Genomic DNA, 24,786 nt, shown 5'->3' on the forward strand with positions numbered 1-24,786 from the left:
GGGTCAAATTCAAGGCACTATGTATAACGCACAAAGCTCTACAAGATCAGGGTCCCCCGTTGCATAAAACTAGGCTCTTCCCATATAAACCCAACAGATCTCTGCGTTCCTCCCATGGTTACTTGGCCACAGTACATAAAATTAAGAAAGCCCGTACTGGAGGACGTCGTTTCTCAGTTGCAGCAGCAATACTGTGGAACCCCCTACCCATCCATCTTCGAGCAGAAACAAATCACAACAAATTTCACAAGCTTCTTAAAACCCACCTGTTCCCACAATAATTTGCCTATTCCCTTCCCGTTTTTTGCTTCCCCCCTCAGCGGCTAGTACAATCCCAGCGCTGGGACGCCCCCGGGCAGCCATGCGCTCTAGAAATCCCGTTTTCATTTCATTTCATTTCAAGTTATTTTTAAACCATGTCTCTGAATACCTGTCTCAGGTCTGCAGAAGCTGATCACCTTCTCTGGTGCTCCTTTCATGAAGACCATGCACTGGTCGCCTCCAACCACCTGTGTGACAACTGACATCCTCTGTAGGCCGGAGGAAAATGGGAACTGGTGCACGATGGCAAGGCCTTTGACAGGAACCTAAGGACAAAGCAGAAAATTACATCTGCATGAATTTGAACAGTTAGATGAACATTTCTTCTATTTTACATTTTTTTGGGCACTATAAGCTGTTCAGGAAACAATTATCATAATGGAGGTATCATATGTCATCCCACAAATGTCCCAGGTGACTTGGCTCATAGATGAATTTGAGCCACAATCAATTCTTAGTTCTAGAGGTGACTATGGGTTTCTGCTGCTTGTAGAGGTGAACTTGAATCTCTGCCTGTTGTGGAGTGACCCAGAGTCTCTGCTGGTTGTGGAGGTGACCCAGAGTCTCTGCTGGTTGTGGAGGTGATCTAGAGTCTCTGGTGCTTGTGGAGATGACCCAGAGTCACTGCTGGTTGTTGAGGTGACCTTGTCTCTGCTGGTTGAGGAGTTGACCCAGAGACTCTGCTGGTGTTTGCTCAGACGTGAGTCCCATGCACTCCACACCACTGGATTTAAGCAAGCCGGGCTGAAGACGGCTGGAATGCCAGAAACCGGTCCTCGGAAGCTTGTTTCCGGTCCAGGGAGGGCATGGCTTGGCAGTTCGGGCTGCACTGTTCCCATTAGGCACAGGGTCAGACTGATTTGCATATGGTCATGTCAGAACTGGGGTGGTGTGGAGTGCAAAAAAACGATGGATTTAGGCCCAGATCTCTGTACTGGGGTGAATGTATGACATTGTTCTGCCTTCTGTATATCAACTGTGGTTTTTGCGTTTGTGGAGGTGAGCCAGAGTCACCTCTAGTTATGCAGGTGGCCTATAGTCTCTGCTGGTTTTGGAGGTGACCCAGAGTCTCTGCTGATTGTGGAGGTGCCCTAGAATCTCTGCTGGTTGTGAAGGTGACCTTAATTCTCTACTGGTTGTGGAGGTGACCTAGAGGCTCTGCTGATTGTAGTGGCAACCCAGAATCTCTGGTGGTTGTGGAGGTGACCTAGTGTCTCTGGTGGCTGTGGAGGTGACCTAGAGTCTCTGCTGGTTGTGCAGGTCGCCTAGAGTTTCTGCTGGTTGTGGAAGTGGTCTAGAGTCTCTGCTGGTTGTGGAGATGACCTAGAGTCTCTGCTGGTTGTGGAGATGACCCAGAGTCTCTGCTGGTTGTGGAGATGACCCAGAGTCTCTGCTGATCATGGAGGTGACCTAGAGGCTCTGCTGGTTGTAGTGGTGACCCAGAATCTCTGGTAGTTGTGGAGGTGACCTAGTGTCTCTGGTGGCTGTGGAGGTGACCTAGAGTCTCTGCTGGTTGTGGAGGTCACCTAGATACGCTGCTGGCTATGGAAGTGACCTAGAGTCTCTGCTGGCTGTGTAGGTGACCTAGAGTCTCTGCTGATTATGGAGGTGACATAGAGATTCTGGTGACTGTGGAGGTGACCTAGAGTCTCTGCTGATTATGGAGGTGACCCAGAGTCTCTGCTGGTTGTGGAGGTGAACCAGCATCTCTGGTGGCTGTGTAGGTGACCTAGAGTCTCTGCTGATTATGGAGGTGACCTAGAGTCTCTGCTGGTTATGGAGGTGACCTAGAGTCTCTGCTGGTTATGGAGGTAAACTAGAGGCTCTGCTGGTTGTAGTGGTGACCCAGAATCACTGGTGGTTGTGGAGGTGACGTAGTGTCTCTGCTGGTTGTGGAGGTGACCTAGAGTCTCTGCTAGTTGCGGAGGTGACCTAGAGTCTCTGCTGATTATGGAGGTGACCCAGAGTGTCTGCTGGTTTTGGGGGTTACCTAGAGTCTCTGCTGACTATGAAGGTGACCCAGAGTCTCTTCTGGTTTTGGGGGTTACCTAGAGTCTCTGCTGGTTATGGAGGTAACCTAGAGGCTCTGCTGGTTGTGTGGTGACCCAGAATCTCTGGTGGTTGTGGAGGTGACCTAGTGTCTCTGCGGGTTGTGGAGATGACCCAGAGTCTCTGCTGGTTATGGAAATGACCCGGAGTCTCTGCTTTTTTGGGGGGTGACCTAGAGACTCTGCTGCCTATGGAGGTGGCCTAAAGCCTCTGCTGGTTGTGGAGGTGACCTAGAGTCTCTGCTGGTTATGGAGGTAACCTAGAGGCTCTGCTGGTTGTGGAGGTGATCTAGACTTTATGCTGGTTGTAGAGGTGACCTAGCTTCTACGCAGGTTGTGGGAAAGTCCAGCAAAGCTTAGGCCTCTGATGAGCAGAAGTTCATAAGCATCTTTGTTCTAAAAGATGCCATTTTGTTCCATGATTTCAGTGTGGATTATTTTTGTACTAATGGGCCATTGCTTGAAGAAATACAATTCCTCATTAATGATTTTGTAAATATCACTGAATTCTTGAATTTATCTGCTTAGCTCTTTATAGTCTTTAGCCTTTATATACTTTAAATATTCATTAATCAAATTGTCTGTTTTTGTTTCTACTAGCATTAAAGGTGCATATCAGCTCAAATATTTGTAGAATTGGATATTGTAATTTTCATTAACCCAACTGGATTATTCTTTTAAAATATTTAATTTACACATTAAAAAAAAAAAAACGATTCCATATTTTGTGCTAAACTTGATGTCGACCTGTAGACGGTTTTAGACCATCTACAGCTATGTGACTCTTCATTTTGCTAAAAAAAAATTGTGTTTATTTCCTGACATATTGCTTTGACTTTGTAGCTATATTCCTGTTTCTCTCTAGTGAACCTTGGCACTAGTTAATTATGCGTTCAGTGAATAATTCAGCATCAAAGATAAAACTATTCTGTGTTGTTCAAGCCATGGCCACCTCTGGAGAACAACTTAGACAAACGTGTTAAAGTAACTGGATGCCTCCTGCTGTTGTTCTATCCCACAAACATCCATAGTATTTGTTCAGTTCAGCCATTGCACATCTCTTTGGTGAATACCCCATCGAGCATGTGCATTGAGCTCTACAGCACCTCTATTAAGTGAGTACCCCCATGCCCGGTGAGCTCTGCAGGACCTCTCTTTAGTGAGTACCCCATGTTCATTCAACTCAACTGGATCTCTCTTTAGTAAGTACCACCATGTTTATTAATCTCTGTCAAACCACGCTTTATTGTGTACCCATGTTCATTGCTCACTACTGCATTACTCTTTAGTGAGTAACCCATGTTCACTGAGCTCTATTGTACCTCTCTTTAGTGAGTACCCCCATATTCATTGACCTCTGCAGTACCTCTCTTTAGTGAGTAACCCCCATATTCATTGACCTTTGCAGCACCTCTCTTTAGTGAGTATCCCATGTTTATTGAGCTCTATTGCACCTCTCTTTAGTGAGTACCCCCATATTCATTGACCTCTGCAGCATCTCTTTAGTGATTACCCCATGTTCACTGAGTTCCACTGTACCTCTCTTTACTGAGTACTCCTTTCAACCATGTCCATTGAGCTCTGCCTGCTCTTTGCATCATACATACGCCATTACAAGCTCAGTGTTAGAATCATCCATAGTCAGCCTCATAGCCTGAGAGTGCTGTAGTTGTACATTCACTACATGTGTGTTAGTGAGTGGTTGCGCTTTTAAATAATAATATGAACCCAATCAAATATATCAGAATATTATATATAAGAATATTATTCATATATCAGAATAATATATATAAGATTTATATATATATATGTATTTATATTCACATATTTCTTTATACATACACATATATACATATATATATATAGATTCATGTATATATACACACATATTTCGATATTTATAAATATACCCACACACATATATATAAATATATACATATATATAAGCATATACATATATGTATATATCAACATAGTAAACAAACATATATATGTACATCTCTCTATATATCTATAAATATATATATATATATCTACATATCTATCTATACATATATATCTATAAATATATATATATATATATATATATATATATATATATATATATATATATATATATATATATATATATATATTATATATATATATGCATAAACGGCAGCAGCCATTCCTCGTTCCCGCTCCCAATGGAAAGCACACTCAGGTAAAGTTTTTAAGCAAAATGCTTTATTGTGCAGACCCCCCCTGCCCTGACGGACGAGTTTCGCTTTGTGGCTTTATCAATGTCAGCTACCCAGTGCAAAACCAGCAGTATTTCAACACAGTAAGTCACATGAACATTCATTGACATAAATGATGGACTAATTTTCATTATAGCCAAAAAATAGTGGTGGCCATCTTAGATTACGTTTTTTAAATAAATCTGTGTAATACTGTTAAGAAAGTGAATAATAAAGTGCATAGTACACTATTCACTTTATTATTGCATAGTGTTTCTGTGAGGGGGTCGGGGCCTCGGCCCGATTGCGAGTCTTTTTTTTTTTTTTTTTGGGAGGGGGCTGTGTGGCCTCCCCTTCTTTTTACTTTTTTGGGTCCCTTGGGACCCCATCCACCATGGCCTGACCCCCAATTAAAAAATAAATAAATTATTAACGGGAAGGGGGCCCCCCTTCTGTGGCCAATTCTGGGCCTCCCTGACCCCATCCCCCTGGGGCATGGCCACATTTTTTAATATTGATATGGAGGGGCTGCGTTTCCCCCTACTCAGGCCATTTATGGCCCGGAAGACCCGGGGGACAGCGTTTGCTCGTTTTTTAAATAAAAAAAAGTTATTATTGGGGAAGGGGCCCGCATGGCCCCCATCCCTTGCCACTTCTGGCCCCGGGACCTCCTCCCCCAGGACCGTGGGGGTGCCCCAATGCCCCCACAATCCCTGCCGGCTCCCGGCATCCTACGGGAGCCGGCATTGCTTTTCCACATGGGGAGCTACTGAAATGCAGCTCCTCGTGTGGAAAAGCAATCTGATTTGGATTTTGGAAGAGAGAGCAGGTTTCCTATGGGAATTAACATGGAAAAAACACGTTTGGGACCCCCTTTTTTCTTGGCTCCCGCTTGCTGAATCAGCCTGAAACTTTTAAGATAGGAGCTGACTAGAGCGCCCCACAAGTTTTAAAAAATTTGCGAAGATTCGTCATCCGGCGCCATTGTTATGTGGAAAAGAATGTTACGAATTTTCTATGGATAATAGGTCCTAAGTATAACAACCTACTGCCGGCCGCCAGTAGGTAATATATATTCACTGCAAAAAAGAAAGGTTGCTGGGATGTTATAGTTAGGCTCAGGTTTTACTCATACAAAACTAGTAAAATTCAGCAGTTATTCTTAGCTGAGCTAACTATAACTTGCACCCCCACAATGCACTGCTCATGACATTGTAAGTGACATCACTGATGAAATATCAAATGGCATCACTCATGACATCACTGATGTCACTATCTACAGAATCACTCACACACCCACTCACACTGTCATACAACCTCTCATACGCTTACTCACATACCCACATGATCACTCACTTACCCATTTACAGACCCTTACCAGTACTCTCATACACTTTCAATCCTCCACAGAGCCACTCACACACCTACTCACTCAAACAGTCACTCACACAACCATTCACTTACTCATACAGCCATTCACTTACCCATACAGCCACACACATAGCCAAACACTTACCCATACATTGACTCACACACCCACTTATTTACCTGCAGTAATTCACACACCCACTCACTCATTCAGCCTTTCAACACATCCGCACACTTACACATACAAGCAGTGACATGCTCACTCACACACACACGACCACTTACATACCTATTCACACATCCATACAAACACTCATATATCATCTCACTCACCCATACAGCCATTTACACAAATACTCACTCTTAAATACAGCCACTCGCATACCAACTCACTTAACCAAACACTCACTCAAACAGCCACTCACTCACCGAGATAGCCACTTACACACCCTGTCACTCACTCATGCAACCATTCAGACACCCACACACTCACCCATACAGTCCCTACACACCCACGTACCCACCCGTAGAGCCACTCTCAGACTATCACTCTGATACCTATACATCCACTGACATACCCATTCACTCACCAATACAGCCACTCACATAGAAACACACTCACCCACACAGCTGCTCACACAACCATGTATACATCTATACAGCCACCTACACACCCGTACACACAAGGATACATACAGTCACACAGCCACTCACATAATATATGTTAGAAGTAGTATCACTCAGTAGTAATGCACCTAGTATACTAATTTAACTTTTGGCAGTAATTTAGTATATGAGTTTAACAATCATAAACTCTTAGCAAATATTTACACTCACCAGATGATGTCATCAATGATGTCATTTGAGATTCCATCAGTGATGTCAGTGACCATGTCATGAGTGGTGCAATATCTGTGACATCATAAGCAGTGCAATGCAGAGGCATATATTATAGTTAGCTCAGGTAACTATAACTGCTGAATTTCTATGGTTTTTTATGAGTGAAATCTGCACCTAACTATAACATCCCTTTATATGTACAAATATATATATATATATATATATATATATATATATATATATATATATATATATATATATATATATATATATATATATATATATATATATATATATATATATCCACTGAAAAAACCAAAGGTTATAGACCATATATAGTTAGGAATTAGCATTTTCAAAACCTTAATTTACTCGCACAAAACCATAGAAATTCGCATATATAGTTAGTTGCAATAACTATATATCGCGCACCCGCAATCCACTGCTGATGATGTCACATATTACATCATTCATGACATGGTCAGTGACATCACTGATGACATCACTGATGACATCTCAAATGACATCACTGATGACATCTCAAATGACATCACTGATGACATCACTGATGACAACATCTACTGACTGTATGTTTCTGTAAAGTTAAAATATGTCTTACATATTGAAGAATGAGTGGATGTATAAGTGTTTGGATGAAGGATTTAGTAGGTGCATGACTGATTGTATGAGGGAATGATTAAATGTGTCTCACTGAGTGCATGGGTTAGTGACTAAACTGTCTTAATTTGTGCATCATTATTTCTGTAGTTCTGTAAACTGCTGCATGTGTTGATCAGTAGCTCTATGAGTAACTATATGGGTTATTGATTGGTTGCCCAAATATATGTATGGGAGAGTGAGTGTGTGTGTGGGGGTGGCTGGGAGGTGTGTGACTCTGTGCATAGATGTGTGAGCAGTTGATTCACTAGATGTATAGGTTCAAAAGTGCATGTGGAAACAGCTGTATGAGCGGTTGACTGTCTGCATGAGTGTATTGGTGAGTGATTGGATTTCTCAGTGCTACATGTCAAAGTAAGTACATATGTAAAACACAGTACATGTAAGAGTTGACATATATACATAACTGTGCATAAGAGCCAGTGAATGTGTGAGTGGCTCTATGGATCATTGTGAACTTGTATCAGTGTTTGTATAAGAGAGTAACTATGTGTTAGTATATGTTTGATTAAGTAAGGTGTTTATAACTGTATAGTTGAGGAAATGGAGGTGTGATTGATTCTTTGCATGACTGACTAGGTGTGTGAGTAACTCCATGGATGAGTGACAGTCTGTGAGTGTCTGTTTACACTGATTGTATCTAAGGTTATATTAGAGTCTGAAGAGGTTCATCGTATTATCACATGAATGATATCATCAGTGATGTGATCAGTAATGTCAAATGAGATGTTATCAGTGATTTCATCAGTGATGTCATTTGAGATGTCATCAGTGATGTCATCAGTGATGTCATTTGAGATGTCATCAGTGATGTCATTTGAGATGTCATCAGTGATGTCATCAGTGATGTCACTGACCATGTCATGAATGATGTAATATGTGACATCATCAGCAGTGGATTGCGGGTGCGCGATATATAGTTATTGCAACTAACTATATATGCAAATTTCTATGGTTTTGTGCGAGTAAATTAAGGTTTTGAAAATGCTAATTCCTAACTATATATGGTCTATAACCTATGGTTTTTTCAGTGAATTTCAATGGTTTTTTAATAGCAAATATCAAAAGCTTTCAAATGTCAAGTACGTGATAGGTAAAAACATTTTCGTGTTCATGCACGCTGATGTTCTTTGAACGCTACCCCCCCTCCCCCCCCCCTCTTTTCTCTTAGGAGTACTCTCTCTTTGCAGATAGTGAAGGGTAGTTAACGCAGGCCTTTGCCCCGTTGTAATCCGTCGTGCCTGCTTCTCTCTCTATTTGATTGATTGTTATCCAAGCATTTACTGTTTTAGAATTGGTTCTCTTTGGTTCATTCTCTATTTACAAACAAGCACAGAGTCGCAATACTCTGTTTAGTCTTTGCAGATAGTGAAAAATCGTTTAAAAAAACAAAAGGAATCGAGCAAAATCAGTAGGCCACTAATGGGATCTCTTTTTGACCTCGCTAAAATAGAAACATTAAGAACAACCCCTCATGAGAAATACGAAACTAGTGAGATGAACTGAGCTCCACACCATGATGGCTGCAAGACAGCTCGGCTCCGCCACCCACCTCACCCAAAATAACGACAAACCCTATGCAAATATTATACATATATACAACACACCAGCAAAGTAACAGGGTAAAACTTTTTATTAAATAACTATTTACATAACTATTTTATACTTTTTGTTGCCCGATCCGGCTAGCTCAATCGATCGAGCATGAGACTCATGCACTCTGATCTCCTTGGCCTCAGTCAAGCATTAATAGTAAGATTTTCATACATGAGTGTACTTTTTGCCTTTTGGTGACTCTTCCATTCCGAACATTTTTCCACAATCCGTTTGACCTGAAACGATTACACAAATGAAACATTTGTGAGTTTTAAATTTCCGGAGAAGTATAATTCACCAATAGCTTTCTCTGTAGATCTTTTTCCATTAACAATCCCAGTTCCATCACCCGCCCAGGATATCACTACTGTTAGTTGTCATTGTTGCTTCTGTTTTAATAAAAAATGTTTTAAGGTGTTTACTGTTTTTGTTGCGATGAATATATTTATAAGTTATTAAAGTGTTATAATACTACTAATTTTTTATCGATTATTGCTCTTTGAGATATTCCCTGTCTACAAACAGAGAAGAATAGGAATATTCTGTCTCCCTTTGCAGATAGTGAAGGATAGGTAATGCAGACTTTTGTCCCCCGTTGTAATCCGTCATGCCTGTTTTTCTCCCCACTGATTGATTGATTGGCTGGACATTTATTGTTCAAGGAATAGTTCTTTCGAGGTTTTCTCTGTTTGCAAATAACGTGGAATAGAAATATTCTGTCTAGTCTTTGCAAGTAGTGAAGGGTGGGTAATGCGGACCTTTGTCTCCCGTTGTAATCTGTCATGCCCATCTACTCCCCACTGATTGAGAAACTAGTTCCACCCGGACCATTTATTAGAGGTACATCATCTGGCTCAACCGGAGAGTACCCCTAATAAAGAAGACATATGTAAAATACGAAGTAATCACTGTATCCTGTTAAACAGAAACTTTAGCATGAAACACACTTAAAAAGGAAGGGAAAGAAATCGAACAAAATCAGTAGGCCACTGATGAGTTTTTGACTTCGCTAGAAATAAGAAACATGGAAGTGGTGAAAGAAGCCAAGCTTGACGTTACGGCAGCCACGAGGTAGCTAGGCTTCTCCACCCCCCCCACTGCTCCAAGCATGTCTGTCCCACCGCCCGCCACGCCCATTAACGGTAACATGAAATAGATACAAATCAGCAGATACCTACCCCCATTCCGGAAACTCCCGAAGTGCAACAGGGCCACGGTTACGCCCATCCGGAAGATGAGGCCTCGACACATGCAGGGCGGGGCCCGGCTAACCGCCATCAGCCGTGGGGTGGATGGCCCGAAATGTACTGGTCTTCCGATTCCCTTCTTCTGCCGCCTTGCAGGCCACGGGGGGGGGATGTCTTGCCTCTGCCTCCGACCCCCCCCCCTCTTATCGCCTGGTCCGGACATCACGGATATCAACGCCAGGTGTCGGCGTGGGGTGCGCTGGGAGGGAGAGGCGGCGCGAACGAGCCTCTCCCACCCCCATAGGTGGGGGCCCATCAGCTGCACCCCCAACGCTCCACTCACCCAACAAAAGGGTTGTCGCGTAAGGTGCACCAGGAGAGGAGCCGAGGCCGACGGGATCTTCTTTTTTCTTCAATAATGGCTGCGACAACACTGGGGGGCGATGTCTTGCACATGCCACCGACCCCCCCCTCCCCTCGTATCTCCTGGTCTGACCCTGGCTTGGTATGAGCTCCCCGTTCGGTCCTGAAGCGGCACCCTGCAGGCCACGGGGGGGGGATGTCTTGCCTCTGCCTCCGATCCCCCCCCTCTTATCGCCTGGTCCGGACATCACAGATATCAACGCCAGGTGTCGGCGTGGGGTGCGCTGGGAGGGAGAGGCGGCGCAAACGAGCCTCTCCCACCCCCACAGGTGGGGGCCCCTCGGCTGCACCCCCAACGCTCCACTCACCCAACAAAAGGTCTCGTCCACTATTGCGAGGCAATGATGCTCCGCTCACCCAGCGGGGGTCTCGTCCACTGTTGCGGTGCAACAACGCTTCTAGTTTCCTGCGTCCAGAAACGTTCTCCTCAACTTTGAAGATTCTATAAGAGCCACGGGGGCCCCCGACCCCCAATGGGGAATGACTGCCATGTCACCACGGAACGACCACGACGTAGCCGAGGGACATCGGCGCGCTCATGTCGGCGCCGGCCTCAGTCTTGAAATGACCAAAATCCTGCAAGACTACCAACTTGATCAGTTCCGGTGGGACACCAGTATGACCCGGTAGGAGAGATTGTTGCCTCCCACCCCACTTTGACTGATGGTTCATGTCGGCAGTCCCCTCTGCTACCCTTCAACGAAAACTTTTGGACTGCCGAAAGAGGTCCAGGTCCAACCACGAGTTGGTGGAGACATTTTGACTATACTTGGACCTTCCTGACCTCACCCAAAATGGCGCCGGTACAAATGAAACTCTCAACTCCTTGTTGTGCCCCGATTGCTCAGCCTTGATATCATGAGATATGTATGCAGTTTTTAGCACATGAATTGATATGGGATAAGACTGATTATATGTTCGGACAATGAATTGATCCGGGATGGGTATTGATTATACGTTCGAACAATGAATTGACATGGGACGGGTACTGATTACACGTTCGAACAATGAATTGATATTAAGTTCTAATGCATCATTGATTACTGTATTTATTATTGAAGGTTCGAATTGTCAACACTTTTGGTACTTGCTCACAATGAATTATCGATATGATTTTGTTGCACTTGTCGCACTTTTTACTATGAAATCACCAACATTTTTATTAAAGGTTTTTGAAAAAGCAAACGTAGTTGTAACGCATAGATTGGTAAGTTTCGAATAAATGGCCACTGTTTCCGATTTAAAAAAAAAAAAAAAAAAAGCAAGTGAAATGAAACAGCTCAATTAGTTAAGGGTTAAAAAGTATAGTACGCAGAAACATTGAAAATATGAATGGTCCAGGTTTGTTGTATGTGTTTTTCATTTTTGTACAGCATAAAGCAATCGATAAAGATCCTGGTATTTAGCCTCTACCTTATATGCTACCTGTATCAGGGAAGTTGTTTTAAATGCCCCTAAGCCACCCCGAAGGAATGTCACCTGGCCCCCCTAGTACGAACGAAAACGACCCCGTACCACTGTAGGTTATCTCTCTTCCTCAAAAATGACAAAAATTACTTTCTAGGACGTTTTGGACATTGATGATTTTTATATGATCTATTTATTAAAGTAATACTCATCTCTCCGCATAAAATTAATTTTCCACATGCTACACAAGTCAATCTCATCTGCCCAAAGTTCTTTTGCAGATTTGGGACCGTTTCCCTTGCCTCTGACTCACTTATTGCTAAGTCATTGGTGGATGTTTTTGCCGGTCGGGGGTTATCCACCAAATCTCGAAGTTGTGCTTTAGAATAATTAAGAGGGTGCCACCTCTCCATGTGCCGATGCATGGTATGATTACCATAGCTATATTTTTTTCGGTCCCTCTCGAGAGTTATTTTTTTGCAGATGAGGCAGGTAATGAACCTGGCATTAACTTTCATTTCATGAGAAGGAAAAGAAAAAAATTGCCAGATAAAATTCACTTTCACATGGGACGTTCTTGGCATTTCTTTCAGAAACTTTTACATCACTGTGTAATTTCTTTGTCTATCTTGGTTAAAGCAATGTCATGTTTAATATAAGCACTTCCACATAGTATTGGGTGCATTGTTATAAGGCATGCTTTAGAAGTGATTTAATGAAATGAGCGACATTTCACTGAGTGAGTTCAGCAACACTGATATATGAAAACATTGGTGGTAAATGATATTAAATGTTACATGGTGTTCTTTGCAGGAGTTTAAGTCCTTTGTTGCAGTGGCAATTCTGCCTCAGGATTAGGGGGCCGGGGGGCTAAGTGGTACTTGTATGATATGTAGAGTGAAATGACAAGCTCTCCTCATGAGAAATAAAACTCTGTTCTTGTGTTCCTGCTTCCAGCGCCCGTCTCTTTATTTGGTAACCGTTCAAGATAGGAACTAAGTGGCGTCTTGTGCCAGCAGCCGGGGCATCGGTTGTAATCTGGGCTGAATTTTCCTCAGCACGGGGTGTGATTCTCAGGGAAGAGCAGCGCATATGGGAGGAGGTTTATGGCCCATACATGAGAGAGAGAGCGTGGGTGACCAGTGCATGGGGGAGATGCTTGCGAGGGTGGGGAGCCATGCTGAGGATCGGCGGCGTGCAGAGAGTGGGTCTGGTCAAGGCATCTAAAATGGCTGCCGTGCACGACAAAAGTGTGGCATTGGAAAAAAAGCAAGATGGCGCAGACAATGTTTATCAATACGGATTAATTTATAACAATTATTTTTAACAATATATTTACTCGCAGTGTCAAAATGGCGGTCAACACTTCCTGATTTCCTTCGAATCGAACGTCAACAGAAGTCACGCAGCAACAAAAAAAAAAAAACGCTCACGCGCAGCCGGTGGAAGACAAGTATCAACATATATGAGCCTCCTCAACCACCCTCAGAAAACATAGGGGGTCAGGATACGTCTCCCGTACCCCCTTATACCCATTTCTCACATTGTTTTTCCTCCATCTTGTAATTTAATTAAATCGAAACACAAAATGGCGAATTCCCGTTTCGCTACCAATTTGCGACCCGGTTCGCGAACCGGGAAGCGCTTCTACCGCGAAAAATTAATTTTTTTTATTTGCCCCACGGGACCCTTTAATAACCCCAACATCAAGAAAATTAAGAAAATCGCTCGGTTCTTCTCTCTGGAGGCGCTCACACAGATTGTCATCTCCCTGGTTTTGTCCAGACTGGATTTCTCCAATAGTCTTTATCTTGGCCTCCAGGCTGGTGAGTTAAAACGCCTCCAGCTGATTCAGAATCAGGCAGCCAGACGAATTCTCAATCTACCTAAGAGGCAGTCTGTCAGACTGGGCCTAAAACAGCTACACTGGCTGCCTGTTAAGCAACGGGTGGCTTTTAAGACCGGGTGTATTCTATTTAAGTCCTTACACCAATCTGGCCCCCTATTCATCAGAGACCTGTTCAAAAAATATGACCCCCCCGCAATCTTCGCTCTATGCACAAACATCTTCTGACTGTCCCTCTTTACAAAAGGAAGCGCCTTGGAGGTTGCTGTTTTGACCACCTTGCGGCCACCTTCTGGAACTCCCTTCCTCTTCACCTTAAAATGTGTGACAACATTCTTAGCTTCAGACACTCCCTCAAAACATGGCTCTTTTCCCAAGCGTTCTGATGAGCTCTTCTTTGCTTCCTCTGATTGATGCGTTGTGTTCCTGTCTATAGCGCCATGAAGCCCCCGGGCGAACGAGCGCTCTATAAATACATTTCAATATCAATATCAATCATTCCTAGGGGGTCAAGAGGGGTCTACCTTGCCCCCTTTCATTAAATTCCCCCTTCGTTTTTCTCCTCCTCTTGTCTCTCGATCCTACCGAGAGACAAGATGGCGGCCGCACCGGACTGTTTAGAATGTTGACAGACACCGGAGAGCCAATCAGCTTCGCTTCGCAAAGCTCCGTTACGCGAAAAGTACGCGATCTGGAGCGCTATCCGGGGCGCTGTCACAGATATATCTGTTTTTTTAAACGCTAATTTCTCGAAATCCACTGGAGCACATATATTGAGACCCGGCAAAGGCACATCGGGCTAACAGTCCCTACAATTTTGCCAAGTTTCGTGTAAATCCATTCAGCCGTTCGAGCTAAAAGTGAGGCCAAACGCCCTATGGAAAAATGAATGAGAAAAACGCGTTTTGGGACCCCCTTTTTTCTCGGCCCCCCCTTGACGAAACCCCCCCAACTTTTCAGGGGCTGCTCAGAAACAAAATGTGCAATTTTCCTGAAAATTTCAGCCGATTCCGTCCACAAACGCCAAAGTTATTAGACAAAGAATTTTCAAAAGTTCCATTGAGAAAAAATCCTAGCTATATATACCGCCAGTAGGTAATATATATATATATATATATACATATCGGCACCAAACCAAACTTTCCATCAAAATAAGGCGCTGATATATATACATATATATATATATACTAGCAGTCCGTCCCTATGTTGTCCGGGTATGAATTGCTGCCGGCCAGTAGTATATTGTTTTGTAGGATTTCGTTTTGATAGCATTTTAGCATTTCTTATCTGTGACAGGCCTGTGAAACGCTCCGATTCACAGTGCACTACTGATGCACTTAAGAGTGCGCGTTCAGTACTGTGTGAACTCGAGTTTCCCTACTTTATTTTTCCTTGCAATATTATATAGCGCAAACTCGACAACATTGCATGAGCACAATTTACATTACAGAAGAACACATTCATTTGTGGTAGGCACGGGGAGACAAAGCGATTTGCCTGGAATCACAGGATGTTGAGCTGATGCAGAGATTCGAATGTAGCTCCCCAGCTCTAAAGATCGCAATTCTAGAATTTGTGGCCGGAGGTGTAAAAGTGTATGTCGGTGCTGGCCATCAATGAGAGAGACCTGTGCATTTTTCAAATGGGTGGTGAAAAAATATGAGTATGTTGCTGGAGATGTGGGCCGCCGGGCCACCAATGTACTTACCGGGGGAGGGTAAACACCCATTATTCCGCAACTTTCTTTCCGCATACCGTCACTCCGCATACTTTCATTACAAAATCACCATGACTCCGCAATGCCATTATAACGCATGGCATTACATTTTATATGCTTTTACCACGCATACATTTACAACGAAATTCGTTGTAAATGCATGAATGGTAAAAGCATGGTTTTTTTTAATGTTTGGATAAGGTAAGTATGGGTATAGGGGTATATGTTTTGGGGTAGTGAGGTATATGTTTTGGGGGTTTGGGTGTTTTAAGGGTTCAGACATAGTTTTGGGTTATGGGGTACAGGGGTAGTTTTAGGGTTTAGGGATAGGTATGGGTTTTGGGGTATAGGGGTATTTTTAGGGTTCAGGGGTAGGTTTGGGTTTTGAGGTACAGGGGTATTTATAGGGTTCAGGGCTAGGATTGGGTTTTGGGGTACAGGGGTATTTTTAGGGTTTAGGGATAGGTTTGGGTTTTGGGGTACAGGGTATAATGATAGGGTTAAGATGGGTTAGTGTTTAAGGGTGTTGGGGTATTTTAAGGAGGAAGGGTGGGTTATGATTATGGGGTGCAGGGGTATTTAAAGGGAGAAGGGTGGGATTAGCACTCGATATGAGACATGGCATGAAGGGCGGAACTACCACACGCCCCCAGCGTTTGTCACGCCCCCAGCACACGCCCACAGCACAACACAGACACTCCCACAAGGGACTACTTTGCTGGCACAGTTCTTTTACCTTTTAAATGTATATGGAGGGCGTCCGCATAGCCTATGTCCTTCTGCTGCAACTGCCCTTCCTAACGCTGTATTGGGTGTTGTGATTGGTGCTGTGGTTCCTGAGATTAGCCGCCTCAAAGGTTTGGGCTCTCTCTTTATTATATTAGTGAGGATATATATATATATATATGTGTGTGGGTATATATTGAGGGTAGGCATCACACTCCGCTACGCCTGTGGATCTTGCAGATTTTTTGCAGTTCAGCAAAACTCCACTGGCTGACACAGAGCGGAGTTTACCGGTGTGGCAGCATCCACTACTACAGATAATTGCTGTCCTAGTGCGCCCTCTAGTGTACACTTGTAATAACTATAGTCATAATTTTATCGGGATAGTGGTGTGTTTCCCCTTCCAGTCTATACATACAGCCTGATTCATCATTGTTAAATCCGGTCGCAAAGGGCCAGATTCTGAGAATCTGGCCCTTTGCGAGCGGTATTTTTGCATTTGGGATTCATCATCCCAAATGCAAAAATCGCTATTTAAGAATTCGCATATTTGCGAGGAATAGCATTTAAGGAATCTCTATTAGAGATTCCTTATATGCTATTCTTGAAACATTTTTAAATTGCGAATTCGCAAAAATTTCCCGCTATTTACCGCGAGGTCAAACCTCGTGGTAAATAGCGGAAACTTAGAAAAATGCATTTAAATGCATTTTTCTAACTTTCATGTTACACACACACATGTCCTTGGGACATGTGTGTGCGCAACACCAATGTAGCATACATTTCAGGGGTGCTACAGGGTGTCCTTTGGACACCCCTGCACCCTTGAAATCGCAATTTCAATATGCGAATCGCTAATTGCGATTCGCACATTGAAATGTCTTCCCATTCATTCCTATGGGCCTTTGGGCCCATAGGAATGAATGGGGAGATATTCCTTAATTGCGATTAGCAATTTGATAATCGCAATTAAGGAATAATTAGAAATCGCAATTTATTTAGCGATTTCTTGGTGAATAGCATTTTGCTATTCCTTAATAGCGATTCCTTAATAATCGCTATTAAGGAATAGCAAATACTCACCTTGATGAATCAGGCTGATAGTTCTTATTTTTGAAAGGTGAGGAGGTGCAGCCAGGCGTGCTGTGGGGAACGTCTTAATTAATTGTTAAAGTAATGGGTAACACAATGAATTGAAATCAGCGTCATGTCTCATTGGCGGTTCTGACTAATCTGACTAATGTTTCTCGTATTTTAATCTATTTGGCAGTCAAACCCGCGTCTGACTATAAATGATTGAGGGTTCAGCACATTACTCGGCATCCTTCCATCAGGCTAGAGCCTGGGGATATAGGAACATGTGTGCATTGTAGCAGGCTCAGAGAGGCCTCAAGGTGGCTGCACCCTGCTGCAGGAACAATGATGGAGAGTGGCCTTTGAGTGAAGACGTTCCTACAGCTCCTGCGGTTCAGGCCCTCAGCCCTTCAAGGGGGGTCCATTTACCCCATGAACAGCCAGCATCTATAAGATGGGTCCGTTTCAGGGCCCCTCATCATATCACGCAGGGAAGGAGTTTTCTTCTGTGTCATGTCCAGGGCTTTAGATAGGCCGGGTCTCACCGGGTCTGAGCACCGGAAGTTTTTTGAAGGAGGCCTACAAGCGGGTCTCTATCGGGCTCTGTTTTGCGTCATGGCACAGGAGGGCCATTTTTTTTCCAGCGATATAGGGGAAGGGAAATCTTTTAAAGAAAGTCATTTTCTCTCTGTATTTGTTTTCTCTTTTCTGAACTAAGGAGCAGCAACAATGTTGTGGTGTCGCCAGGGCTTTATGTGGAAGCTTTTTAAATATTATATACAAGCCACAGTTGCGGCTTATTTATTTTATGCAACTAACAACCATTGACAAAGCCAATAATCCAGACTTGTTGTAGGTATGATGTTACTTGGTGTATCATAAATCTGGATGTAATGACAGAAACAGCAAAATACTATACTATACTAAGCACAAACTTTTAGCTTACGTGTTAGCCATGCCCTTAATTACATTGGCCACCCCCCAGTTTGTTCATCCCATGTCATGAGTGATGTCACTGACCATGTCATGAGTAATGTAATATGTGACATCATCAGTAGTGCATTGCAGGCGCGCTTGTTATAGTGAGTCCAACTAACTATAACGTTGGAATTTGAATGGTTTTATGTCAGTAAAATTTCCAGCTAACTATAACTGGTGTGAAACCTATGGTTTTTTCAGGGAATTTAATAGGTTTTTTAAATGCTAATTCCTAACTATAACTGGTGTGAAACCTATGTTTTTTTTAGTGAATATATATATATATATAAATATATATATATTCCCCCGTTATAGTTAGTTCAGCTAACTAGAACTCACGCGCCCGCAATGCACTGCTGATGATGTCACATATTACATTACTCATGACATGGTCACTGACATCACTCATTACATCACTGATGACATCTCAAATGACATCACTGATGACATCATCCAGTAAATGTGTGTTTTTCTGAAAATTAATATGTTTTATATTTGTATATCTCAAGGTCGATGGAAAAATAAATATATATAGGTATATAAGTGTCCAAATGGATGATTTGTTTTTATAAAATTGATTGTATAACTGACTGATTAAGTGTATCTTAGTGAATACATGTGTTAGCAAGTAATGTTTAAATATGTACATATCTGTATCAGTCTCTCACTTTGTGTATACGTGTCTGCATGGGTTGGTGAGTATCTACATGAGTGTCTATATGGGTTATTAGTTTTTTTTTGACTATCAGTATGAGTGTCTGAGTGTCTTTATGGTTCGGTGGGGGGTATTAATTAATGCATAGATGCATGAATGAGTGACTCACTGTTTGTATGTGTTGAAGACAGCATGTGTGCAGGACTGTACGGGTGGATGAGTGTGTGTATGGGTGTGTTAGTGAGTGAATGACTGTCTCAATAGTGTCTTTATGAGTAACTACATATGTTTTAAACTAGTAAATGTGAGGTTTGATGTATATAAGTGAGTATATGTGAGAGTGAGAGATTGGAAGAGTATCTGTATAAATAAATATGTGCTTCTATAAGTGATTGTTTAAGAGAGTAAGTATGTGTAAGTTTCTGTAGAAGTAAGGGTGGTGGTAGGTGTATAACTGTATATGCAAGTAAATGGATGTTTGACACTTTATTTGCATGTGTGACTATGTGTGTGAGTAACTCTAGGGATGAGTGGTGGTGTCTAACAGGATGTATAGGTTTATGAGTACACTAGCAGCCCGTCCCGACCTTGTCCAGGAGCAATCAGGCTTCAGGGCCCCGCCCGCCCCGACATTGTCCGTGGGTCCTTCGGAGTAGCAGCCCGTCCCAACCTTGGCTTCAGGGCCCCCGCCCACCCCGACATTGTCCGTTGGTCCCCCGGAGCCTTACCTCCTCTGCCGCACCTCCCCGCGCTCCTTAGTTCCCCGGTCCGTTGCTCCTCGCCGCTCCTCCCCTCTGCTCCCCGCCTGTCTGCCGCTCCTCTCCGCTCCTCCCAGCCTGTCCGCCGCTCCTCACCGCTCCTCCCCGCCTGTCCGCCGCTCCTCCCCGCGCTCATGTCGCCGCTCCTCCTCGCGCTCCTGATGTCAGCACGCACGTCGCGGCTGGCACTACTTTCATGGGACTACTTTTTTTTTCTCATAAATTTTTTCAATAACGTATATTTTTTACATTTATATAGCCTATGTCCATCTGCACACCCATCAACAATGTATCGGGTGTGTGGATTGGCGCTGTGGTTCCCGAGTTTACCCGCCTCAAATGTTTAAAGGTTTATAATAGTAGTATAGATTTCCACGCCAGTATTCTTTGAAATCTTGCCTCCCCTTCCTCTGTTTTCTACCTCATTTAGTAGGAAATTTGTCTCTATTAGTTAAATAATCACTGCTAATGCCTGTTCCAGACTACATTATTATCAAAAACAGTGGCCCAACCCGTGATTGATTGTCAGCTCAATGAATCATATGCTCACAGTTGATCATTTCCAAGACTAAGTGAGGATTAAAGTTATTCTCCTCTTGTTGATTAAATCAAAAAAGTATTCATTCTGTTAAGAAAGCAACCACCTATCAAAACTGATTTATTTACAAAAAGGAGTTTTAATAAAATACTCCAAACACAGCGAGAAATTTGTTTATATACATTTGTACAATATTCAAAGCAAACGGTAGAAGAAAGAGCAACGTGCTTCTACAAGGGTGCCGGAAAAAGAAGAAAAAAGTGATTTGGAGAAAAAGGGTGTAAGCCTCAACAGAAAAGTGACATAGAGTTTTATTAAATTGAAACAATACTGGAAAAGATTCAGCGTATTATTCAGTCAGGCCACTAATGATATTCTTCCATTTAGAACATTCATACAGTCTTGACTGGCATGTATAATGTTTGAAAGAGTAGTGGTCCTGTTTATGGAAAAGGGGGGGGCGTCCAGACTACAGGCCATAAGTTTGAATCCTACCAAGGCCAGCACAACCTTCCATTCTTCCGAGGACAGTCAACTGAGAACCATCACATCTGTGAAAAGAAGAACTCCTTGATAACAGCACTTTAAAGTGACAAAATGGTGGTATGGATAGCTAAATAAAAATAAGTTGGCATTATTTTCTCTCCCACAATCTCCTGTAAGGGTTTGAGCAGATTCTCCAAGGGCCCTCAACTCAGTGCCATATATAATAATGCTTTGGGAATGAGCGACTGTCACTACCAGTGTGCACAAAATTCTTCAATAGGTGGCCCCATGCAGCCCAAAGACTAATGACGATCTTGATCTCGATATGAGAGACTCGGGTGCACCATATCACATTCTGTAGGGGGGGGGCAATCATTTTGCACTACGCCACTGGCTTTCCTCTCAGTGTAATTGTGTTGTGGGCTAATCTCCCATCACTGCTCAGTGGTCTGAGAAGATTAGTCCTTCCTGCTCAGTTGCAGCAGGGGGGCGAACAACAGCTGTGACTGCATATTAGAGTCTGTGGTTTGCAGTATAACCCCCACACACAGAAAAGTGACAGGAAAGAGTGGTAACACCTCTGCTGCTACAGACGGGCATTATGAAGATCACACAGTGCTATAGTGTACACCTGGACAGTGAATTTCGACCATGAAAATGTTTTCTTCGCCCCGATTGCTGCTGGAAATCAAAATGTCCAGGGAGCAAGTGGGACATAAATATTCATACATTTAAACATGCGCACAGCTGCCTGAGGGGTACTAATTCATTAGGCCCAGGGCAGAACCAGTTAATTATAATCTGGGTTAATTGAACTATGTGGCGGGGGCGATCATGCCTCAGAGTTAACTTCATTTGATGGCAAGAAAAGGCAAGCTATGCAGCATAATGCATCGCATTTTGTGATAGTATTACTTCGTTATTACAATTCTTAACACTGTCTGTGCATCGGTTTTACTTCATTAATAAAAGTTTAACACCCTGATATAGCAATATTCAAGAGAAAGGTGACCAGTCAAACTTTGTGAGGGGCCTTCCATTGCACTGCAACTTGTAACTACACTTTTAGTCACTGTTGATCGGTGTGAGCTACAAACAAAACATTCTTTTTGTTAAAATCTTGAGATTATGCAGCAGTTGATGGATAAGTGGCAAATGTGGCAAACGACACGAAAATAGCATGAGTGCAGTGACCATGATTGTAAGCACTTGCACAGGAAGACTCTCCTCAGATCCCCCAAAACGCGAAAAGAGGTGAGGGAGGCCTAGCTAGGACCTTACCCGAGTTTTGGAAAAAGAACAGCGAAGCACATCTTTTCCTAGAAGCAAAACTCATGTGCTCTACTCCCATTCTTGTAGTGTTGGGTCAGGTAAGAGCAATGAGTGGTTAGATGACTGGATCTACTAATCATTAACGTGTCCTACACATTTCTTCTTGCGCCATGAGTACTGCATACATTCAAACGGAGCTCCCGGTCTCTGCAGGAACCAACAACACGTCATTAATAATTACAGTGCAGAGGCACAGTAGAGGCACAGCACTGATGTCAGCAGGCACGTCGCGGCCGGCGCTACTTCCATGGGACTACTATTTTTTCCTCGTAAATTTTTTAAATATCGTATGTTTTTAAAATGTATATAGCCTATGTCCATCTGCACACCCTGACAATTTCAACGATGTATCGGGTGTGTGGATTGGCGCTGTGGTTCCCGAGTTTTCCCACCTCAAAGGTTCAAAGTTCTTCCTATATAATAGTAGTATAGATATGATGAGTGAGTACATGTATGAGTGACTGTATAGGACTGTTGCTGAATGAGTGGATGTGTGTGTAGATCTTGGAATTACTGAATATGTGTGTTGTAACTGGTATTGGTGTGTCCATTGTTTTGAATGTTAGTTTCTATTTTTGAGTGTGTGTATCAAAGGTTATATTCGGGTGAGAGGAGGTCTGCCACTCTATCACAAGAATTATGTCATCAGTGATGTAATCAGTGATGTCACTGACCATGTCATCAGTGATGTAATATCTGACGTCATCAGCAGTGCATTGCGGGCGCACGAGTTATAGTTAGCTGAACTAACTATAAAGGGGAAATTTCTATGGTTTTGTACGAGTGAAATGTCCAACTAACTATAACGTCCCTGAAACCTATGTTTTTTTTTAGTGAATTTCAAAGGTTTTTTAAATGCTAATTACTAACTATAACGCCTGTAAAACCTATGGTTTTTCAGTGAATTTCAAAGGTTTTTTAAATGCTAATTTCTAATTATAATGTTCATAAGTCATCGCCAGGTACCCTTATTAGAGCAGAACTGCAGCTCCCCTTGTGGAAAAGCAATCGGGTTTGCATTTTGAAAGAGAGAGCAGGTTTTTCAAATCCAAACTACTGTTTACTATGACAGGACGTGAGCCATGAGGCTCTCTCCCTGCCATAGCAAACAACAGTGTCCCGGGTGGGCACCCTGAGACACTGCAGGAGCTGGCCCTGGGGGTGGCAGAACCCGGGGCCCTCGAGGGCTCCAGGAGGGGGGGAAGCGTGGCCTCCCTTACACAATGTACAAAGCCTCAGGGGGGTGGTGGTCCCCGGGGTTTGGGGGGCCTTCGAGCCCCCCACCCATTAACTAGTGAAGCCACGGGGGTAGTGATCCCTCGGGGATTTGGGCACCTTGGGGGCTTATTATTAAAGAAGCGCTTTGGTTTTTTTTTCACTGCAGGATCCACACACCCTGCGTGGATTTTGCCATTTTTAAAACAAAAAAAAATGTTTTGCCCTGGGGGTCCTTGTGGGACCCCTAAGCAAGCCTAGGGTAGGGGGTCAGGGAGTTTCTACCCTGCCCCCTTTTTACGTTTTGCAAACTTGTTCTACCGAGGCACAAAATGGCTGCCAACACTTCCTGGTTTGGAGTGTTGACAGCTAGTTGACTTACAATTAGCATGCCGCTCATGATCGGGAGGGTGCGCATAGGGTGCACACAGGGTGCGCGGATCCACCATGGCCATAGATATACAAGTGATTTTACTTTTGATTTTCTCAACAACTACTGAACCGTTTAACAAAAAGGCATGAGTCTGAACCAAGGGCTACCTCTTTGCCAAATATGATGTAATTCCGGTCAGCAGTTTGAGCTGTAGCTGCGGCTAAAGGTTCCTGTGGAAAATTGCATGATGAAGGATAGGAACGGACTGTAGCTGGCCATAAGTTTTGAAACTTTCGCAAAGATTCGTCGACCGGCGCCAAAGTTATTGCAAATAGAATGCTACAGATTTCATATGGAAAATAGGACCTAACTATAACTACCTACTGGCTGGTTATGTGTATATATATATATAATATGAAAAACGGCAGAAGATGAATTGAAATTTTATGCTTATGCGTTAGCCAACCTCTTATTTCCTATTTTTAAATACACATATGCACTTTTTTCAATAGTTATATGCACTGAGCACTTTTTAGACAATGCAGATAAAAAATAAAAAATGAGATTTTGAGTCCGGGCTCGGACTATTAATCATGATATCTTGAAAAAAACATTGTATGCTAAATGTCTATTTTACAGTTTTTTGTAAAGACAGTCATTAGAAAGTATTATTTTGCACATATAAAGGGAGTAATATCCGTTGCGTACTGTAATTGCGTGATTTTGCACATATTAGGGTTTACAGGCATTTATGCCGATATATGTTTTAAAAGATTCTGAAGTTTTAATGGCTTTTAGAATTTTTAACATAAACCAATGCGTAGGACTGCACAAACAATGGATCTAATGCATTTATGCTGCTATATTTAAAATCTCTGAAAATGTAATCAATTTTAGAGTCTTTTTATATTGTGAAATGTTATAAAATTGTATTGCACATATTTATTATTTATTTAATATTTATGGCATGATATTTGCACATTTAAAATATTTTTATATAT

General features: G+C 42.8%; 1 protein-coding gene across 2 annotated transcripts in view; it reads right to left on the minus strand.

Annotated features, from left to right (window-relative positions):
• Positions 1–24,786, minus strand: part of LOC147684244 (putative cation-transporting ATPase 13A4) — a 330,830-nt gene that overhangs the window by 122,040 nt on the left and 184,004 nt on the right. For both annotated transcript variants that reach the window (XM_086944643.1, XM_086944642.1), the window contains exon 16: positions 431–587. In XM_086944643.1, coding sequence (XP_086800769.1) covers positions 431–587 — 157 coding nt within the window. The remainder of the gene's footprint in view (positions 1–430; positions 588–24,786) is intronic.

The sequence above is a fragment of the Lissotriton vulgaris genome, chromosome 11 (genome assembly GCF_964263255.1).
Source record: "Lissotriton vulgaris chromosome 11, aLisVul1.2, whole genome shotgun sequence".
NCBI classification, from domain to species: Eukaryota; Metazoa; Chordata; class Amphibia; order Caudata; family Salamandridae; genus Lissotriton; species Lissotriton vulgaris.